Here is a 23,542-nt window from a genome sequence, read left to right on the forward strand (position 1 = left end):
GTGATCTTTCACCCCTTGATGTGCTAAAAGATTATGAACACGTGAATTTGAGGTTAAATTCTTCTCAAGATGGAGAGGATAATACAAGCCAAAGGCCCTCGAAACCATTCACTACGAGTCAAGGTAAAGAGCTATAAGGTTTGCAAGATATGTTCACCAAAAGGAGATGTTGGAGCTTGTTTTGATGCCTACCAAGGGATGCCATGTGTCAACGATTGAATTGGGAAGCCAAAATAATAAAAAATACATTAGGCTTCACTGTTTTGGAGCAACTAGAGGTGCAACGGCCCACCAACTTGGTGACTGGTCGTCCCTAGAGTCGTCCCAAGAAGCCCAAGACATAGCTCACTGGTTAAGGGTGACTGATGGTGGGACTGACTATCCCACCTTGACTAGCTGTCCCAGCTGGACAGAATAGCGATCTCGTGGGTTCTAATTTCTTTATTGTCAAGGTCACTTTTGGGGCTTTGTAGGAACTATAAACAAAAACTCCTAGGGTTATTTTCATTAGCTTTTCTTGAATATTGAATGAACTTTGTACTTGAGAGTGTAATTGGCGAACTTGTATTGAATGTTTGTTTAAAAATAAGGGTTTTGAGGGCGTTGAATCCCTCTGGGTCCACGTGAGAGACTTGGTGCTTGAATCTATTAGATTAAGGAGGTTTTTAGTTTGAAACACTCATTAGTTCTTAATTTCTTCTATTTTCATGTGTCAATCTATTTATCTTCTATCACTTGTTGATTATCCTTAGATTCCGTGGCTAGATTATTATTTCCGTAGCTAGATTCTTATCAATATCGGGGGGAAACTATCTCAAACAACATAGGATTAGGATCTACTTTTATGAAAATAACAAATAAAATCTAACTAGGAAACATTAAACTAGGAAAGCACGTAAAAATAATACCAAAATTCTCCCCTAAGGAAATAAGAAAGAATTTTCAAATTTAATCAAAATCCCCGTGAGCCCAATCTTCTTCCTTTTAGGCTTAGACTTAAACATGAAATACATGTAGTACTTACCCCATTCTTCTCACAATTCATGGACTCGTTCTTAGGCTCATTCTTGGATTCTTATTCCTCGATAAGAATCTTCTTGATTTTCTATTGAAACTCATCAATTTAATGGAGGTTTGTCACTATAGATTCTATCAGTGAGTATTGAAATTTTGTGTCAAATTGCCAACGTCCATGCTATGCTTATTGTCGAGAATCTCACCATCACTTTCATAATAGAATAAGCATTCATAATAGTGGGAAGTACCAGTCCCTTTTTAAGACAACTCATCAAACACCTTGTGTGCATCAACGTCGGTTTTGTATTTTGATTGCCCATTACATAGCTGCAAATGTAAGGTGGTTTTATTGCTCCCATGTGGATGAATATACGCAGGGCATGGTGAAAGTACAGCTGACTCACCGAAGCCGAACATAAAGCCTCCTAAAGACTTTGGTATTCAGACTTGTGTCTCCTTGAGAGCATTGAGAGCACGGTAAAGCTTTCGTTGAATCTTTATTTTGGAAATGTGGATTGCAAGGAGATTCAATCATCCTCGAAGTCTTCGTAAAAATAGAGTGCATATTGTAGGATTTATGGTTTGAGTATCATTGGTTTAATATACCTTTGATTTGCTTACTATTTCCTGTTTCGTGTCTTATTATCAATCTTTATTTTCTTTCCTTTATCTTTCACACTTCGACTCTATCGATTTCCTTTAGTTTCATACTTTATTTCTCTTTCCGGGTTTTGGCTTGTATCAAACTGTATTAGCAAAGCAGCCCAATATTCCATTAAATATTCCACAAGTGGTCGTGAAAGGGATCCACATTGGTGAAGCAATAAGATTTAGACAAATTGTGACTATGCTTTGGCAAACTCTGCACCGCTCATCTCCATTCTGAGTTCTGCTTCTCATCCTTCTTCTATGCTACATGTCCATTTTGACTTGAGGTATCAGTCGTCGGATTATTTGAGCATTTTGGTATAGGTAAGAAAAGTTCACTTATTTTTAAGTGATAAGAACAGTTTTGTGACAAGTTCAGCAGACTAATGACCGTTGGTGAAATCAACTCAGCAAGCACTCATTTTTTATTAGCTAGCCAGCGAGCGTATAGAATAGATAAATATTGGACAATCTTACCAAGGGGCATTTGGTTGAAACCTCTCCATTTCCCGATCCTAAAACTTTACATTCCATTTGCTTTCTTGATCCGTGGACCGGTGTGACACTGATCATAAGCAAACCAGGTCATTTGCACTTTTGCCCAGTCACTTTGCCCCCATAACAAACAATTTTGTCACATGATATAAAGTTCATATTTTCATATCATAATATCCCACAAGTTATATCCCGACGTGACTTCAATTTTTATAGAACTTATGCCCCAGTAAGCATATATTCAACCAGCAAATTTGAAGGCTAAAAAAACATGCAATTTTATACAAACATCGTTAAGTTGCAAATTGATCCTTACGTGATGTATAATCAAGTCACCAGTAGAAGACGACCAAAGATCCTGACTCGTGTTGAGTGCACGACTTCTTCCAAACAAGAAGCATTAAAAACCAAAGTTCTGTCGAAACATGAGAAAAAAGAACAAAAGAGGCAGAAGTACAAAGTGGGCCAACCTTGGCTTCAAGGCCGACCAAAATCTACATCACAGATTGCACTTTAGCCAGATTACCGCATAATTCCCAGTTCACATCAGCTGAGTAGAGCTTCTACAAGTAGAGAGTTGATCGATTATGCTAGCGGAGGACCTACATATATTTTGGACCAACTTGTTTGACTTGACTAATCAAATTGTTGGCGGAGATGCATTTCTGTCTCACTTTTCCATGTTGCATGGGATGATTGCCCCTTCATCCTCTTACTCTTCTCCTTGTCTTTGACGGTAGACCCCTTCTTCTTGACTGGTTCTTCGTCAGGGTTTACAGGGAGAACACCACATGCTGGGCACACCATCCCTCTCGTGTGAGTATATGTTTTGGGAATTCCACACCTCAAGCACATCCTAATACAAGATGCATTTAATCAAAAAGATTTGTAAATAAATTGCAATCCGTATCCTCTGTAAAAAGAACTAGCATACATAATGGCATTGTCACAAAAAGATGTTTAGACCTCACCACATCCTAATGGGAATGAAAAATAAAAGTTCATTCATCAGTCTCTAAAAAAGAACTAATATATACTAGGTGAGATTATCATAAAAAGAGGTATGGTTCTAACATGTGTGTGTGTATAATGAAATTCAAAACGTTGTCATGGCAAAAATCAAGCTAATGCATGATGGTCTACGCCCAAATTCATCACTACCAACCCCAAAAGGGTGAACCAGGTTATACACATTATGAGTTCACTTCTTGACATATATTGTACGTCATCTTTTGGTTTGGGAAGTGTTAGAATATGAGTAGGAATAGAAATAGCATATAGAATTCTACTTGGAAAGGAATTGTAATGTAGTGTCCTATTAGGAAAAGAATTGGAATGTAGTGTCTATAAATAGGAACTGAATGTAATAATGTAGTTACAATAATTCAATAATATTTTTCTCTTATTTAAGAAAAGATGGCAGTCGTATTTTCATAGGCTCTTAAATGATGAAGGGGATAGAGTAATTGTGTTAGGGGAGCTGGAGCAATCAGAGGAGTGTCGTGATTTTAGGTATTGTAGACGTTTTAAGGTGGAGGAGGTCAGAGAGGCCATTCGCAGGATGCGAAGGAGTAGCGCGATGGGGCCTGATGAGATTCCCGTGGATTTTTGGAAGTTCGCTGGTGAGGCTGATTTGAGGTGGTTGACTGATTTATTTAACGGCATTTTCAAGTCGGCGAAAATGCTCGATATGATACCTCTGTATAAGAATAAGGGTGACATTCAGAGTTGCAACAACTATAAGGGTATTAAGTTATTGAGTCACACTATGAAGATTTGGGAGAGACTGGTCGAGTTGAGGTTGAGGAGGATAGTGTCTATTTCGGAGAACCAATTTGAATTTATGCCCGGGCGCTCGACGACGGAGACAATTCACCTGGTGCGGAGACTGGTGGAACAGTACAGAGAAAGGAAGGACCTGCACATGGTGTTTATCGACTTGGAGAAAGCATACGACAAAGTCCCTAGGGAAGTCCTTTGGAGATGCTTGGAGGTGAGTGGGGTCCCGGTGACATATATCAGAGCAATCAAGGACATGTATGATGAAGCTAAGACCCAGGTGAGGATGACGGAAGGCGATTCAGAACATATCCCCGTCTTGACAGGGTTGCATCAGGGATCTACTCTTAGCCCGTTTTTGTTTGCTTTGGTGATGAATGTGTTGACGCGACGTATACAAGGAGAGGTGCCCTGGTGTATGCTTTTTGCAGATGATGTGGTTTTGATTGATGAGACTCGGGGGGGTGAATGATAAATTAGAGGTGTGGAGACAGACCCTTGAGTCTAAAGGGTTCAAGTTGAGTAAGAGCAAGACCGAATATTTGGAATGTAAGTTTAATGGCTCGAAGGAGGAAGACGAGGTGGTAGTAAGGTTGGATTCTCAGGCGGTTTGTAAGAGGGATAGTTTTAAGTATCTTGGATCTATGATTCACGGGAATGGCGAGATTGATGAGGATGTCTCTCACCGTATTGGGGCAGGATGGATAAAGTGGAAACTTGCCCCGGGAGTGTTGTGTAATAAGAAGGTGCCCCTAAAGTTTAAAGGCAAATTCTACAGGCTGGCAGTCCATCCGGCCATGCTGTATGGTACGGAGTGTTGGCCAGTAAAGAACTCTCACATCCAAAAAATGAAGGTGGCGGAAATGAGAATGTTGCGTTGGATGTGTGGACTTACTAGGGGTGATAGAGTTCAGAATGAGATTATTCGGGAGAAGGCGGGAGTGGCTTTGGTGGAGGATAAGATGCAGGAAGGAAGATTGAGATAGTTTGGGCATGTGATGAGGAGGGCCAATGCACCGATTCGTAGGTGTGAAAGGCTTGCTTTGGATGGCTTTAGGAAATGTAGAGGTAGGCCGAAGAAATACTGGAGAGAGGTGATTAGGCGGGACATGGAGCAGTTACAGCTTACTGAGGACAAGACCCTAGACAGGAAGATCTAAAGGACGCGTATTAGGTTAGAAGGCGCTCGCCAAGTTGGGTAGGTAGGGTAGGGCTTTACTTGGTGGGTATATTAAGCCTGTTTTGCTACCTTGTTGCATGCTGTATTACGATTGCTTACTCTTCTTTGTTTACTATTCCTCTGTTCACTGTTCTTTTGTAATTAGCGTATTTATGTATTGTCATCTTTTTGTTTGGAGTTGATTACTATTCCCTGTCTTGAGCCGGGGATCTATCGGAAACAGCCTTGCTACTTCTCTGGAGGTAGTGGTATGGACTGAGTACATCTTACCCTCCCCAAACCTCACTATGTGGGAATAAGTTAGGTTTGTTGTTGTATTTCTCACATGGCATCAGAGCCAAACCCATCCAATTCATTTGTTTCCGATGTTGGGCCCCCCATCTTATATTGTCCACGCTTTAAATGTCCAATCCTGGGCGTGCAGGGGGAGTTGGAGTCCCACATCAGTGGGTTAAAAGGTCTTTGGTCTCCTTATATGGTCTTGGGCAATCTCCCCTCATAAGCTAAGCTTTTGAGGTTGAGTTAGACCCAAGGTCTCTTTATATGGTGTTGGGCAATCTCCCCTCATAAGCTAAGCTTTTAAGGTTGAATAAGGCCCAAGGTCCATTTCTTTATCATGGTATCATGGTATCAGAGCCAAGTTTTGCCAATATGATCATTGGTCGGACGGACGGCATATATGGGTTATAGCCGCCCGCCGGCAGCAGAAGCTCTTTGATTCTCTACCAAGATTGTAGAGGCTCTGATACCATGATAAAGAAATGAACCTTGGGCCTAACTCAACCTCAAAAGCTTAGCTCATGAGGGGAGGATTGCCCAAGACCATATAAGGAAATCAAGGACCCTTTAACCCACCGATGTAGGACTCCAACATGAAGCATAAGCACCATAGTTAATATGGGACGCTTAAGCTCATGATGTTTTTGAGCGGCAGGTACCACATAAGAATAGACACTTAAATCACTAAAATATATTACCTATCTGTAAGTAAAGGATAGATAAGTGACAAAAAGGAAAAACAAATCTTCCAGTTATATTTTTTTTTCTTTATTTTAATCAAAGAAGGCGTTTTAAGCCTTTCTATTAAGATAATAAGCCTTTTTTTTCATGATAGGATATCTTAAGATATTATGAATCAAATGGTTTTGTATATATGTTTTCCTGAGCTCTATCTGTGTGCCAGCCATAGATAATCTTTATATACACCACAGGGGAAAACAAACAAAAACACTTCTTCCAAAATCAGTAGCTTCTGCTCTATGAGTTGTTCAACCAAAAATTTGGTTCCAATTTTATCTACTACAGAACTACATAAAGGAACTAAGCCTTGGTTTACTAGAGATTCAGCCCAACCATCAAGCTTGAACTTTGTTTTCCGTTTTCCTTGACTAATATCTTTTGGTGCTAAGAGTCCAAAGTGTAAACAGGAGCAGGACATTTCTAGCTTAAGAACAGAAAAATAAAATCTTATATCATCACCACTTCATAAGCTTTAAAAAATGTGGTGGTGGTGGTGGGGGGGGGGGTGAAGGGCACTAAAGCTCCCGCTTTGTGCGAGGTCCGGAGAAGGGCCGAACCACAAGGGTTTATTGTACGCAGTCTTGCCTTGCATTTCTGCAAGAGGTTGTTTCCATGGTTGAACCCGTGACTCCCAGGTCACATGGCAGCAACTTTACCTGTTACTCCAAGGTTCCCCTTCAATAAAAGCTGAACCGCTTAATAAGATAGAGATACATTAAAAGCTGAACTATGGAAAAACATTTAAAGTTGAGTGAGATTCACTTAAATTGATAACATAAACTGCATCATAAATGATACGAGTACGACCACGAGGATGGACGAGAACTAGTGCATATTGAATCCGTCCAAGAAAGTGCACAAGTGAAGTGTAAAAGAGGGCCTAAATGCACTAAAAACAGCCCCTATGTTACACTTGATGGGCACCTCACCCTTGAGGGGTATTTTGGTCATTTTGTATTTTATTTTTAATACACTATATATAGAACCTCTTAGGGTTTTTAGTCTGAGATGATTATTGATATTGAAAGTTGTAACACTTGAACAACATTTCTCTCTTGTGAGAAAGGCCTCTTGGCCAAAAAACATTGTAACTAGGATTTCCAACTTGAGTGTGGAATCATTCGTGTTGGATTCATGCTAGGAACGTTGGATGTTAGAGGAGGTTGAGGTCTCTCTTGTGCTGACCGAAGAGATAGGTATTTGTAGTGTGTAGTGTTAAGGGTCCAAGAGTGGAATAGGCTCTTGGGTTCTTAAGATTATACCTTCACTTTGTCTATCTATCTATCTTTACATTTCTTGTACTCTTTGTTGTTGTTCTAGTCAAAACCGTGTTGTTGTTTCCATTATGTTATTGTTCATCTTGTTCTTCATCTTGTTATCTTGATACTCTCTTTGTTAGTTTGTGCTGGCTGTTTTAGTGTCAAATACACCATTGTTATCTCATATTGTTGTTGTCGTAGTGAATCCGAGACTGGTCTCTAAAAAGGTCCACGGGTCCTTAAGATTAGTGGACTGATTTGGAGTGTGTTTCGTGTATTCCAAGTTTTTATCGTATCATTTGGTATCAAAGCATGGCTTGATCTTGTTCCTACAAGATCAAATCTTGGGCTAGCTCACTTGAAAAAAAAAAAAAAGTTGAAATCTGAAAATTCCAGAAAAAGAACAATCTGTCCATTTTGTGTTCTTTGCCAAAAATTGTGTTTTTGTTGTGTCTTGGCCCAGATTTTTACTTATCCTTGTTGTCTCTAAGTGTTAGTTTTGTTCCTCACTAACACATTGAGTCAATATCTAGATTTGAGCTTTAAAAATTGATGTTTTTGTTGTGAACAAGAAGTGACCGTGAGTTGAAGTTGTTGTTCTAACTTGACCATGTTGTGACCTTGTTGTTGGGCGTTGGTTGGTGTCGTTGCTGATCTTGGTGGTTGTTGTTGTGTACTTGTTGTTCATCACAACCTTCATCTAGTGTTAAAATCGAAAATCCAACACCAAAGAAACTTTGTCGTTTGTTGGTGGTTTTATTGTTGGTCTTGTTGTTGTGGAATTGGGCGTTGGAACATGTTGTTGTTCTTGGGAGAATGTTGTTGGTTGTTCTTGCTGTGGTTATTGTGTTCTTGAAGTTCTTCACCATATTCATCACCTTGTTAACATAAAGTGAATGATAGATCCTAAAAGGTAAAGGAAAGAGGTGTAAGTAATTGTTAGTCTTGAAAGACCCCCAACCACCAAAGACTTTACATCACTTGTCAACCACTTTCTCATGAAACAAGGGTCCATGTTTTAAGGAAAAGTACTACAAAAGTCAAGTCTTGAAATTTGAAACTTGAAAAAAGGCTCCAAGACTTATTCTTCCCTCCTTAAAACAAATTCCACCAATCCAAAGTAAAAATTGGTCAAGAGACTTTGAAAAATAAAAATTGTAGAAACCGCAACCAATACGTGGCTGCTACGTCATCAAAGTTACTGTTCACACATCCAATTTTCGAGCTTAAATTTCAGATTTTCTTAGTTTCTTTTTATTATTCCGTAGTTTCGTTTGTTGGTTCCACTACTAATTTGCAAACTAGTACCCATCTACTAGATTGTTAGTTAGTCTTTGTGTTCGTTCATTCGTGTTTAGCGTTTGTTGTGTGCTTTTTTTTCTCTTTTGTGAATTCGTTGTGTCTTGTTGGTTCAAGTCCGTAAACAAATTTTCTTTTGAGTCAACTCAAACGAAAACCTATTCCGGGCAAAGATAGACTCATCCCTCAATCACTCACGAAGTAATAGCCGGCGTTCAACACTTGTGAAACCAAGTGTGAGGTAAAACCAAGAGTGAGAGTGTGGTGAGGCATTTTGAGCTAACAAGTTTGTTTTGTTGTTTGTTGTTGTCCTTTGCTTTAGGTACCATGGCTGCCACTAATCTTGATGCCACGTTTGATTGCATCAACGATGATATTGAAGAAATGAAATGGCACGTGGAAAGGCTATGCCAATTGCTACCTATACTTATCCCACAAAATCCAACTTCCCTTGTCCAAACACCTTGTGCCGAGAGCTTCCCGAAGGAAGAGGTGGGCTGCCCCGACCCACACCAAGGTAAAGAGGAGATTGAAACATTTTTGGTACTTGATAGTGAACTTATAGAGAGTGAAGCACTTGCTAGTTCCAAATCTGTCTGTGAGATAGATCATGCTCTCTTTAGGTTTAATGCTTTGTTTGAAGATGATATAAACACTCCTAATGAACCTAGTGGTGAAAATGATGGTATTGCTTGCCTTGAAGGCTATCTATAGCCGATATGCTAACCCACTATGGTGTGACAAATTCCTCCTAAAGATGGAAATCTCTTCTTGGAAGATGATAGTACTCTTATGGGCAAGGAATGTGTAGTCTCAGAAATGAATACTCTTGGTAGTACTCTTGGTGTTCATGATGATCAATTTACTCTTAAATGTAGTTCACTACTTGAGCATGTGAATGAAGTGCTTAAAAATTCGCAAGTTAGTGATGGTGACTATAGAATTGATCTTGATAATGCGCATGACTCTTTGAACATCTTGTGTGGTAAAAGCATTACAATTAGTATTGTTCATAGAGATCATGTGTATGAAAATGGTTTTTGTGTGTGAATGTGGGAGTGACATTCTAAGGGAAGGAAGGGCTAGCTTCGGCTTAGGCCCTTGGCTAATTCTTCCATTTGATCCCGGTACCATCTTAGGGTAAGAAAGGATGACTCTCGGCCTATTTTCCTTTTGTCTTGATGCTTGTCCGAGTCACTTCCTTTGTAGCAATTGTACTAATCTTTTCATGATTAAAAAAAGGACCTGTGGCTATACTTCAAACTTTTCCCGCCTCAGCATGGCATGTTAATGTGTTATTTTTGCTAACCAACCCCTTATGTCATGAGGATGTGTACTCGTTTGTCTTCTCTCGATTTGCAAGGTACGGATTCGAGGTCGAATCCTTTTCAAGAAGGGGAGGATGATACGAGTACGACCACAAGGATGGACGAGAACGAGTGCATATTGAATCCGTCCAAGGAAGTGCACAAGTGAAGTGTAAAAGAAGGCCTAAATGCACTAAAAACAGCTCCTTAGTTACACTTGATGGGCACCTCGCCCTTGAGGGGTATTTTGGTCATTTTGTATTCTATTTTGTAATACACTATATATAGAACCTCTTAGGGTTTTAGTCTGAGATGATTATTGATATTGAAAGTTGTAACACTTGAACAACATTTCTCTGTTATGAGAAAGGCCTCTTGGCCGAAAAACATTGTAACTAGGATTTCCAACTTGAGTGTGGAATTATTCGTGTTGGATTCATGCTTGGAGCGTTGGGTGCTAGAGGAGGTTGAGGTTTCTTTTGTGCTCTCCGAAGAGATAGGTATTAGTAGTGAGTAGTGTTAAGGGTCCAAGAGTGGAATAGGCTCTTGGGTTCTTAAGATTATACCTTCACTCTGTCTATCTATCTATCTTTACATTTCTTGTACTCTTTGTTGTTGTTCTAGTCAAAACCGTGTGTTGTTGTTTCCATTGTGTTATTGTTCATCTTGTTCTTCATCTTGTTATCTTGATACTCTCTTTGGTAGTTTGTGGTGGTTGTTTTGGTGTCAAATACACCATTGTTATCTCGTATTGTTGTTGTCGTAGTGAATCCGAGAGTGGCCTCCAAAAAGGTCCTCGGATCCTTAAGATTAGTGGACTGATTTGGAGTGTGTTTCGTGTATTCCAAGTTTTTATCATATCAATATATCAGTCTTATAACACAGGTAAAGCATTAAAACGGAAAGTGCACTTGGTACAACTGACGGGGGAAATGAAAAACTTGAGTGAAGTAATTATTCAAGATAGCAAGAAATTATATAGACTTAACAGCTTGAATCAATCCATCTCTCTCCCCTCCATGCCCCTTTTTCTGGGCAGGTGGGTTGCCCGCAGAAAAAATACAGGTGAGAGTTCTTAATAGCTAGATAGACACAACTGAGATTCTTCTTTGTGTTCGTTTTTTTTTTTTTGGTTTTCTGCAATGGGTTGGCAAAAATATAAAAGAGAACAATACTCAACAGTTCTGCTACAACAAGCTATACATGCAAATGCTTCAGGCAGTTTACATGGATGCTATAGATTTTGGTGGTTAGTGATTTTTTATGTTCATCCTTCTCAAACTGTTGACTAATAAAAGGTGAAGTTCTCTAAATCTTCACCTTTCTGTCATGTTCAACATCTTATGTCTCATCTCAAAATCTTACAGCAACCAACCAACCAAACCAAATTATGCTCCTCGCTGGATCCAACAGCTGCGCCCTAGTAAATGGCACCTTCAACTTGCTCGCTGATCCAGATGGATAAAGCAGCTGTAGTTCTGGTTCTATGCGGCAGGGTTGCTCATCTTATTAGTAAACCCCCTTTAGGTCTTTTCAATTATGATCAGCACAAGCTTAATAATTTTGTTTCAAAACACACCGTCAATAATCGCATATAGAAGTATCAGATTACAGAGTGGACCTTGTTATAAAGTTAAAAAAGGAAACAGATGACATGGTAGTTCAACTAAGAGCATTAAATGGCTTAGATCTCGAAAAGGTGAAAGGTGTAAGAATTATCTAAACCTCTATTTGTATGCACACTTCAAGTATATATCACTAATATATAGAATAGCGCTGAAGCTGGTGAAGGTTGTCTTGCCAGCTTGCCGACCAAAGGGTATATTGTGTGGACTTCACCAGTAATTTACTGCTGCAGAAAATCTAAAATTGGATTGGAAATGTTCTTTGAGAAAGCTCTGCCGCCTTCTTTTGACCGTCTTGAATTTGAGGAAACAGTTACCAGTTTTACATTCTGCGATTACTGTTTCATTAGGTTCTACTCTTCTTTGCCAGCAGCATGGCCGGAACGAACCGGGTAGATAAGAATATGCTATTCTACAATGCAGGATTCAAGTCTCATGATACAATCAAATGTCAGGAGGGTAGTGATACTTGGTATGAATGGGTAGAGAACGTACTAGACATTTAATGAGAAGAGTTAAGGTCTTGGACTTTCTCCCTCTTTTCACATTACTCCGACTACCGGCCTTCGCTGGACTGCCTTCTCTCTCTCCTGCTGGTGACCTAACTCACCGGCGACCTTTAAAATTTCCATCTAACAGGTAAGCATCACCCTCGCTCTTACTCTCCCGTCTTCCCCCTTTCTTTTTGCCTTCTCTTTCATCACAGATCCAACCACCGCCAGCACGGATTTTGCCAAAAAGTGTGGCTGGTCCAGCCTGAAACAGAACTGGTAAAGACCAGATAGGTTCAGAGCAGACCCGGCGAGTTCGACCCGTGGATCGCCAGCATACCACCAGCGGTGGCTGTACCATTGCAGACCCGGCAGTGTCACACCTCGCCGGCAGCAACACCATCAGACTTCAGGCGTACTCTTTCAGATTCTTGGAGAAAAACAAGACTCCAGCAACCAATTTCTACACCAATTTTCCAGAATAAAACAAAGCTAGCAAGAAAAATAGCTCAAGCCCAAATCCCGGTGATTTCTACCCCTATATCTTTATTTTCTCCTAGTATATGCATTGAATTTACTTCACTGTTTCTTGCCCATTTCTGTCTTTTATCCTTGATTACTCATTTTCTATAGCCTGCCAGATTTCTTGTTGGTAGTATAGTTCTTGCCAGTGTTTGTTGTTTATCAAGACATACGTTATAGTATCTTTGTTTTATTGCTTTTAGCATAGGCTGTCGATTCTTGATTCTTTCCTGTAGATTTGTGTTTGTTTTCTTAGAATTTAGTTGCACAGCATAACTGATTTCCTTCGTTATTACCATTGTTTCTTTTAGGGAAAATTACCTGGATTAGCCACTATTGGGCTTTTATTACCACTTAAAACCTAATTTTCAATTAATTACAATCCATAGCCCCCTCTTGCCTATTAATTATTCCTAATTACAATTCATAGCCTTTCTCATGTATTTTCTCTCTTTTTCTATTTTCTATTATTCTCTTCTTTTTTTTCCTTTTTCAGTTTTTTCTTTCTTCAGTTTTTCTTTTCCTTTTTTTTGTTGCTTTCTCTTTATTTTTTATTTTTTCACTTTTTTATTTTTTATTTTTATTTTTTATTCTTTTTTTTTCCTTTTCATTTTTCTCCTTTTCTTCATTTTTTTTTTGTATTTTTCCTCCATTTTTTTCTCCTTTTTCTCTCATTTTTCTCCTTTTTTTTTTCTTTTCAATTTCTCTCCTTCTTTTCATTTGTGCGAACTAGCAAACACAAATACAAGTGCGAACTATAAAATACAAATACAAATGCAAACTATAACATACAAATACAAGTGCGAACTATAAAATACAAATTCAAATACGAACTATAACATATAAATACAAGTGTGAACTATAAAATACAAATACAAATGCGAACTATAACATATAAATACAAGTGTGAGACTATCATTTGTATTTTTTAATTATTGAAAAGGAACGATTGATTTTCTTTCTACGAATACTTGTTTGTATTTATTGATACTAGTTGTATTTATTTATACAAATAAATACAACTCAAATTTTTATACAAATACAATATATACAAACACATATTGTATTTGTATTTGTAAAATCATTTGTTTGTCCTTGTATTTGTATCAAGTGATATTTGTTTATTTACAAATATGAATGATAATTTTGATATACAAATACAAAACGGTATATTTGTATCAAATGATACATTACATATTTATATATTTTAGAATCACGAAAATACAATTAATGCACTTACTTGTTTGTATACAAATACAAATGATAAATTGTACATAATCACGACTAAATACAATATGCAATCAACTTACAAATACAAATACAAAATAATTTCTTAAAAATAAAAAGGTAATGAAGAAAATAGAATACAAATACAAGTATAATCCAAATATAATCTAAATATACAAACACAATAAAATCATAATATAAATATAATCCAATATAAAAATACAAATACAAAATAGTTCTTTAAAATACAAATGTGAATTATATAAAATATAAATGATGGCGCAAACTAACAAATTCAAATACAAGTACGAATTATTAAATACAAATACAAATGCGAACTATAAAATATAAATACATGTGCGAACTTTAAAATACAAATACAAATATAGTTGTATCAATAAATACAAAAATATAAATGGCAGTGTGACTACAAATACGATTAACAATTGTGGTATTTACGCTATCATCCGTGACTTGTACTCGACTAGTCATATTTTTCGAAAATACAAAAAATATAAAATAGAATAAAAAAAATAATAAAGAAAATAAGTACAAAAAAAAATCAAAGAAAAAAAGAAAAGAAGAAAGAGAAATAGCAATTAGAGATTAAAGAGAGAAAAAAAGAAAAAAAACAAAAAGAAAGAAACAAAAAAAATAAAAGTAGGAAAAAATAGTAAAAAGAAGAAAAAAAGGGGAAAAACACAAAGAATAAAAAAATATAAAAAAACATAATGGTAGTGTTAGGCAAGAAAATATTCAGTTCAACAAGATAAGCATGATTGAGATTTTTTTCTTTTTAAAAATACTGAATTCCATTTTTGGCGCGACTAAATAAGGACTGTATTCATATTTTATATGAATACATACTATCTGTAAAACCGAATACAGCAGGCATAAATCGAATACAGCAGCTATAAATGGTAATTATATAAAATGTGGCTATGAAAGGTGGGTTTTATTGCAAAATGTTGTTATTTTTTGAAGATCCCCTTTCTTTTTAGTCTTACATATTTGTTTGTAGCCTTACCTATTTGCACGCCTTCTTATTTTCTCCCCTTTCTGAGTAGTGGCTTCGGTTGTCGATGGTAGACTAGGGTCATGTGTAAGATCCCGTAAGATCCTAGCTCAAATCAGCTCACCATTGTATGTAAAAAAGGGTCCAAGAGTTGGAAAATTTCACTAAGTGTTAGGACTTAGTCATTTCTAAAGCCCCTAACACTTCGATAATTTTATTTTCGACCTTCCCGGCCTTAGAATGTCAATTTTAAAGTTGATTCATGATCGGGGATGTCATAGGTGCATCTCGGGCGAGTTTCGGAATTTTCGGACAAGCGTAAGGGCATGTTTGGAAATCCAAAACATTAGTAACGCCGGGATAAGCTCGTGGCGCTCCCTCCAGTGCACTGCTAGGGGAGCCTGCGGTCCGCTGGTCCAGAGCTCGCGGCGCCCGACTCATTGCCCGCCCCTTATTTTTCCAGCTTCTGTTTCCGTTTTTGCAAAGGCAATTGGGTCTTTTCCCTTCACCCATTTGGTCCATAACACGAGATTTATGGTCCCAAAAGCATAATTTTCTATCCAACTTCACAAAATCCTCTCAAAAGAAGGCATTTCTCTCAAGAACAAACCCTAAACCCCTCAAAAAAATCAAGGAAATTCAAGCTTAGTTTTCAAGAAAACCATCAGGAATCTTCACGAATTCTTCAATTAAGGTATGTGTGATGTTCATTCATCGGTTCTTTTCACCCATGGAGTCCAAGAATCCGTTTTCAAGTTTAAAGCCATGATTTTACATGTTATTATGAGTTATCTTCAAGAAGCTATTATGAACTTTGATTTCAATTATGTTTACCATGTGTTTTCATTGGAATTTGCCCTTGGCACGTTTGAATGGTGATTTTCGCATGTTACATCCTCAACCCATGATTTTAGTATTGGGATTATGTTATTATCACATGATTTAACTATTCTCATGCTTTAACTTATGACCCTCATGTATTTGATGAAATGCCTAAGTGTTGAATGTTGAACAAGGATTCCCCTCTATGGTTTCAAAGTTTTCATGTGGTCCTATTGTTATTGCTATTTATGAATACCCGAAATTTAGCTTTTTTACTTAGTCTCTGAATTTTCAGAATGGTTTCAGACACGTATGAGCATTGTCAGTTCAGTTAGTTATCATGTCAGTCAAACTTAAGATCGGTTCAGTAATCAGTGTCAGTTCAGAACCTAGGGATGGGGGCGCACGCGCCAGTGAGGACTGAGTCCTTAGCAGCAGTCCCTAAGTTCCAGAACTACGTAGCCAACGTAGGATTAAGAGATGTCACCCGCCAATTTAAGACTAACATTCTCTCAGGAATCACCCGCCAACTTAGGACTGGTCTCAAAGGTCACCCGCCAGTTTAGGACTGACTCAACAGCCATTGTTAGTACCCGTGGCACGGTACTAGCACCCTTCTAACTGGGGTCACAGGTTGGACCCCTATCAGCTCAGATTTGGGGCATGTCAGTTAGATAATAGCTCCCACAGTTTCAGACTCAGTTCAGTATTCAGTATAGAATTCAGTTTCAAGTTTGCATTGACCATAGCGTACAGCTTATCAGCTATTCGATTTTAGCATTTCAGCTCACACTATTTCAGAATCATGTTATATGCTTGGCCATGCATTCTCAGATTTTACAGCTTCCACATATTTTATGCATCAGTTATCTCATGTTATTCATTTAGTCATTATTTCATGCACATAAACCAATGTATTTCAGCCTAACCTCATCTCGCATACCAGTACATTCAAAGTACTGATTGCATACGTTTTCTTTGCGCTATGATGTCTTATATCATAGGTTCGGAAGCTCAGTTTCCTAACCACACTTAAACGAATCAGCCTATGATACAAGTATGATCATGATCATGACACTTTTTGAGTATTTTTGCATACTAGTCACTAAAGGGCCCTTATGTCATTTTGTCTATTATTGTAATGTAGTATAAATAGAACATTGTAGGGTTTATTTCTTTAGTTGCTTAATGATATTAAGATAACACTCCTCCTAGAGAGAGAGCCCCAAAACCATAACTAGGTCCATATACAAGTGTGGAATCACTTGTGTGTTGCATTGCTTGATACATTGGTGCTTGGGTTGTGGACGCCTCTCTTGTGTCAACTGTAAGAGAAAGGTGATTGTAGTGTGTAGTGTTAAGGGTCTAAGAGTGTCATATGTTCTTGGGTGCTTAAGATTATACCTTCATTTGCCTATCTTTCTATCTTTATTTTGTTGTAACCGTTGATAGTGTTCTTGTTGTGTAACCTTGTAATCGTTCTATTGTTGAAATCTTATTGTGTTGTTCATCTTCTTCTTATCGTTACATTAGTTTGGGTTGGCTATTTTGGTGTCAAATACACCATTATATCTTGTATTCTTGTTGTTGGTAGTGAATCCGAGAGTGGTCACCAAAGGGGTCCTCGATTTTTCAAACTTGTGGACTGTTTTGGTGTATGTTTTGTGCCTTTTCTTGTCTCTCTTGTATCATTTGGTATTAGAGTTTTTGGTTGATTTTGTTCCAACAAAATCAATCTTGGGCTCGGTAGTTGAAAAATCAAAAAAAAAAATCTTTCTTGTGTTTGTTCTTGGCCGAGAAGTTGAGCTTCTTGTTGTTATATTCTTGGCCGAAATTTGTGGGGTCTAGGTCTAGGGTTTCTTTTGTTGTTATTGTTGTTTCTTGTGTTAGTTTCTTGACTCACTAACACTAAAGGTATCTAGATCTATATTTGGGCTTAAACTTGTTAAAGTTGTGTTGTGAACAAAGACCTAGGCCGAAATTTGGTGGTTTGTTGTGGCGGGTTGGGTCTTGGATGTGTGGATCTTGTTGTTTTTCTTGAAGGTGGTTGTGAGTTCTTCTTGTTATTCACTTTTCATCTTTTGTTAAAACAAGAAAAGTGAACTTTAGATCTAAAAAGGAGAAGTATAAAGTTGTAAGACTTGTTGGTGAGAGGACCTGAACCCATCAATTCATAGACTTTTCCAACCACTTTCCCTATTTCAAGGGCCTTGTTTTGTGGGAATTCTACAAGTCAAAGTCACACCTTTTTGAAGATTGAAATTGAAAAAGGTTTTGGACTCTAGGCGATTTCTTTGCAAATTCTTTTTTACATTTTTTTTATTCTCTCCTTACCTTTTCTCTCTACTAACGTTCACAGACAAACAACGCGCCTTCTCTACGTAACTTTTGACGTGACTAGGTCGGCTCCGGCGAAGCAGACGCCGGCTGCGTAACATCGCCGGCAACAGGTAAGGTTGCTACTCTTTCTCTCTCTCTCCTCTTCCCTTTTCTTGGTCTTCCTATCCCCCCTCCGACCTCTTTCCACACGGCCAACCGTTGTGCTCTCGCTGGAGGTGTAGGGTTCCGTTCCCGACTCCTGCGGCGGTAATAGAGGAAGCAACACCGACGAAGGGAGCAGATTTTGGTGGTGACGGCGGCTTATCAAATCCCACACCAGATTTAATCCGGCGATCCTCCAGCGAAGTTTCAGGCGACGTGATTCCGGCGACACACCTCTATATATCCTGGTGAATTCTATCCTTGATCTGAATTCTAACCTTGCTCTTTATTTCTTGATTTCTTTATTTCTGTATATTTCCTTTTTAGTTCTCTGTATTTCTTTATTTCTCTAGCATCTGTTATGCTGGAATTTTGGTTGCATTTTGTACTTTGCATGAGTTGTTTATTGGTATTGCTGTTTTTAGCCTTCGTTGTACTTTGTGTTGAGTAGTGGCTTGGGTGGCACATGGTGGATTAGGGTCATGTCCTATGGCTCCTGGGGGGCTGGGGGTGGGTGCGGGGGCTGATGTTGGGTTAGGTCCGAGATGTGGAGTGCGAGGTATTAATGGAGGGGATAAGAGAGTTGATAGTTTGAGGGTTGGGCCATGGAACATTGGGACCTGCAGGGTAAGTCGATAGAGCTGGTTAAGATTCTTAAGAATAGAAAGATTAATATTGCATATTGCGTGTGTCCAGGAGACCAAGTGGGTAGGTTCCAAGGCTAGGGATGTGGATGGGTTCAAGTTGTGTTATTTAGGTAGTGATAGGCGTAGGAATGGCATAGGTATCTTAGTGGACGAGGAGCTTAGGGGGCAGGTAGCGGAGGTTAAAAGGGTTAGTGATAGGGTTATGACTATCAAGTTGGTCTTGGGGAGGGGGGGTTTACTTTGAACATCTGCAGTGCGCATGCGCCTCAAGTGGGCCTAGGCGAGGGAGAAGAAGAATTTTTGGAAGGTTTTGGACGAGGTGGTTAGAGGCATGTCTAGTTCGAAGAAGATTTTTATAGGAGGGGATTTCAATGGGCACATCGGATCTTTATCGTTAGGGTACGATGATGTGCATGGAGGCTTTGGGTTCGGGGTTAGGAATGATGAGGGAGCTGCTCTTTTGGATTTTGCGAGGGCCGTTGGGTTAGTGGTTGGGAATTCCAACTGTCCGACAAAGGAAGAGCACTTGGTTACTTTTTAAGGTAGGGTAGCCAAGACTCAGATTGACTTTTTGTTGCTTAGGAAGGGGGATAGAGCTTTGTGTAAGGATAAGCTAATTCCAAGCGAGAATCTTGCGACCCAGCACAGACTTCTGGTGATGGACCTGGTTATCAGGAAGGGCAGGATGAGGCGGGCTGGAAAGGTTCGACCTAGAGTAAGGTGGGGCAGTTTGTCTCCAGTTAGTGCTACGGAGATAGGGGCGAAATTGGAGGGGATGGGGTGAGGGAGCGCAGGGGGGACATGGATAGTATGTGGGATAAGGCTGTTGGCTGTATCAGGGAGGCTGCTAAAGAGGTGTTGGGTGTCTCGAGAGGCTAGTCCGGTCGGTATCAAGGGGATTGGTGGTGGAATGAAGAGGTTAAGACGAAGGTGGAGAAGAAAAAGGCGGCTTACGCTAAGTTGGTTGAGTAAGGAGAAAGATGAGAAGCAGGTGAGCAGGGAGGAGTACAAGTTGGCTAAGAAAGAGGCTAAGTTAGCAGTTACGGCTGCTAAGACAGCAGCTTTTGAGAGAGTGTATAAGGGGTTAGAGAAGAAAGGTAGGGAGAAAAGGTTGTTCAGGCTTGCAAAGGTTAGGGAGCGAAAGGGTCGTGATCTGCACCAGGTGAAGTGCATTAAGGGAGAGGATGGCAAAGTTTTGGTGGATGACGCCCTCATTAAGAAAAGATGGTAGTCGTATTTTCATAGGCTCTTGAACGATGAGGGGGACAGAGGTGTTGTGTTATGGGAGATAGAGCACTCCGAGGAGTATCGCGACTTTGGTTTTTGTCGGCGTTTTAAGGTAGGAGAGGTCAATGAGGCTATTCGCAAGATGCGAAGGGGCAGGCGATGGGGCCCGACAAGATTCCGGTGGATTTTTGAAAGTTCTCTGGTGGGATAGGGTTAAGATGGCTGACCAAATTGTTTAACAATATTTTTAAGTCAGTAAAGATGCCCGAGGCATGAAGATAGAGCACAATGATTCCTTTATATAAGAACAAGGGTGACATTCAAAGTTGCAACAACTACCGGGATATTAAGTTGTTGAGTCACACGATGAAGATTTGGGAAAGGGTGGTGGAGCGGAGGTTGAGGAAGATTGTGTCTATTTCGGAGAATCAATTTGGTTATGCCTGGTCGCTCCATGACTGAGGCAATTCACCTAGTACGGAGACTGGTAGAGCAGTATAGAGAGAGGAAGAGGGATCTTCACATGGTGTTTATTGACTTGGAAAAGGCGTATGATAAAGTCCCTAGGGAGGTTCTTCGGAGATGCTTGGAGGCGAGAGAGGTCCCGATGGTGTACATCAGAGCGATTAAGGACATGTATGAGGGGGCGAAGACTTGGGTAAGGATAGTGGGAGGAGATTCTGAGCATTTTTCGGTCTTGACAGGGTTGCATCAGGGATCAACTCTTAGTCCTTTTTTGTTCACTTTGGTGATGGATGTGTTGACGCGGAATATATAAGGCGAGGTGCCTTGGTGTATGCTTTTCGCGAATGATATAGTTTTGATTGATGAGTCGCGACAAGGGGTTAATGATAAGCTAGAGGTTTGCAGACAAATCCTGGAGTCTAAAGGTTTCCGGTTGAGTAGGACCAAGACGGAGTGCTTGGAGTGCAAGTTTAGTGACTCGAGGCAAGAGAAGGAGGTGGTAATGAAGTTGGATTCTCAGGCGGTTTGCAAGAGAGATAGTTTTAAGTACTTCGAGTCTACCATTCAGGGGAATGGAGAGATAGATGAGGATATCTCTCACCGTATTGGGGCAAGTTGGATGAAATGGAGGCTCGCTTCGAAAATTTTATGCGATAATAAGGTGCCCCCAAGCTGAAAGGCAAATTCTATAGAGTTGCAGTCCAACCAACTATGTTGTATGGAGCGGAGTGTTGGCCGGTTAAGAATTCTCATATTCAAAGGTTGAAGGTGGCGAAAATAAGAATGTTACGTTGGATGTGTGGATTCACAAGGGCTGACAGGGTTAGGAATGAAATAATACGGGAGAAGGTGGGAGTGGTATCGGTGGAGGATAAAATGCGGGAAGTGCAGTTGAGATGGTTTGGACATGAGATGAGGAGGGGCACGGATACCCCAGTTCGTAGGTGTGAGAGGTTGGCCTTGGAAGGTTTCAAGCAGGGTAGGGGTAGACCGAAGAAATACCGGAGAGAAGTGATTAAACATAACATGGAGAAGTTACAGTTGACTGAGGACATGACCCTGGATAGGAAGATATGGAGGAAAAACATTCGGATAGAGGGCTAAGGGTGTGGTTGAGTCGTAGTCAGTAATTAGGTGGATCTTGGTGTCCTTCGTTTGGCAATGTACATTATTTTTGTGGATGTCATTTCTTTGTTATTTTATCGTGTTCTATGCTTTTGATGCATTTGCATACTGCATTTTATCTTGAACCGGGGGTCTATCAGAAACAGCCTCTCTACCTCTTGAGAGGTAGTGGCACGGACTGCGTACACACTACCCTCCCCAGACCCCACTATGTGGGAATATACTGGGTTTGTTGTTGCTGTTGTGAAATTGAAAAAGGTTCTAAGACTTAACACTTCCCCTCCAAAACCAATTTCATCCATTCCAAATTGAGAAGCGACCAAATCGTCAAATTGATAATTGAAATTTATTGAACCCGCGGCCAATTGGAGAGTGACACGTCATCAAATTACTGTTCACACGAAAATTTTAAGCTCAAAATTTTGATCTTCTAGTTTCATTTTGTTCTCTCTTTAGTCTCGTTTGTTGATTCCATTACTAACTTACAAGCTAATCCTAGATTGTAAGTTAGTCTTGAAACCGTCTTTCATGTTAACGTTCCTTTGTGTGCTTTATTCTTTTGAGTCGTCATAAGCAATTAGTTCACCTCTTAACATCTCAAGCACGGGATACAATCAAGCTTGCAAACATTTGTGAAATCAAGTGTGAAAGCACAAAGTGCATGAGAGTGAAGTGAGGTTGTTTTGAACTAACGTGTTTTGTGTTGTAGGTTTTTATTGTATTGTCGTGTGTGCGTTGCGGACTGATTTGGTGTCTTGATGACTGTAACTTGAAGGGCTATTTTCGGTACAACCAAAATGGAACCCGAGGCTTCAAATGCTCAAACAATGGATAATAATGCCATCAATCTCATTTTGGCTCACCTTGAAACTATGTCCCAAGATGTGTCTAGGTTGAATGTGGGTCTTGAGAAATTAGATACAGATGTGGCATCAATGAGTGGGACTTTAGAACATGTGGAAAGCCAAAGGAGTCGACCTTTCACCCCTCAAAACATTTCCCCAACTAATACTCCCGAGACCTTGCACCAAATGCTATATCCACCAATTGCCACAAATCAAACCAATCTTTACTCCCGAAGCCGAGAATAGATAGACCAAGTCATCCTCCACTCCACCAAGTTCAACAAGAAGGGCTTGGAACCCAAATACCACCACCAAACCCAAACCCTCCCATCCAAACTCCACTTGACCAAAGACCTCACTATCCAAATCCAATCTCGCCACTACAAGCTCCACTTAACCCAAATAGACCCATCCATGTTGAGGGCTATAGTAGAGGAGGACAACATGATGGCTATGGGTCGTATGATAATGTTTGCTTGAGGGAAGAAAGAATGAGGGGTAGACGTAGGGAGTTAGGCCGAGAAGTGAGAAATGGCCACCCAAATCGAGATGTAGGTCTCAATTCCATCAAAGTGAGCCTTCCTGTTTTCAAAGGTGAGAGTGATCCTGAAGCCTACCTTGCATACCTTGCATGGGAGTCGTCTTGTGACAAGATCTTCCAACTTAATGATCTCACCAAAGAAAAGAAAAGTTGTTATGCTATAGCTCACTTTGAAGGGTATGTTAATACATGGTTGGAGTAAGTTAAAACGGTTTGGGAATGAGATGATTGGGGGACGACCTCCTCCTTGGTTTCGGTTGAAGAACCTTATGCGGCAAAGGTACTTGCCCGAGACTTATAGGCATGAGCTCCTTGCCAAATTATACAATTTGAGGCAAGGGAGCAAGAGTGTCATGGCTTACTACGATGAATTTCAACAATTGATGTTGAAACTTGGACCACCGAGGCGAGCAAGTAAGTCATGACATCGTGCACTTCAAGGTTGGGCTAAACAAGGACATCTCCACTCGCATGACACATCACAAATTCGGCACCATAGATGGCA

General features: G+C 39.7%; 1 protein-coding gene across 1 annotated transcript in view; it reads right to left on the bottom strand.

Moving 5' to 3' along the window:
- Positions 1–2,413: 2,413 nt before the first annotated feature.
- The window catches only part of LOC107845793, a 38,100-nt gene continuing 16,971 nt past the window's right edge, over positions 2,414–23,542 (bottom strand). The window contains exon 4 of the mRNA XM_016690275.2: positions 2,414–3,016. Coding sequence (XP_016545761.1) covers positions 2,797–3,016 — 220 coding nt within the window. The 3' untranslated portion in view covers positions 2,414–2,796. The remainder of the gene's footprint in view (positions 3,017–23,542) is intronic.

Source organism: Capsicum annuum, chromosome 10, assembly GCF_002878395.1.
Source record: "Capsicum annuum cultivar UCD-10X-F1 chromosome 10, UCD10Xv1.1, whole genome shotgun sequence".
In the NCBI taxonomy this organism is placed as follows: domain Eukaryota; kingdom Viridiplantae; phylum Streptophyta; class Magnoliopsida; order Solanales; family Solanaceae; genus Capsicum; species Capsicum annuum.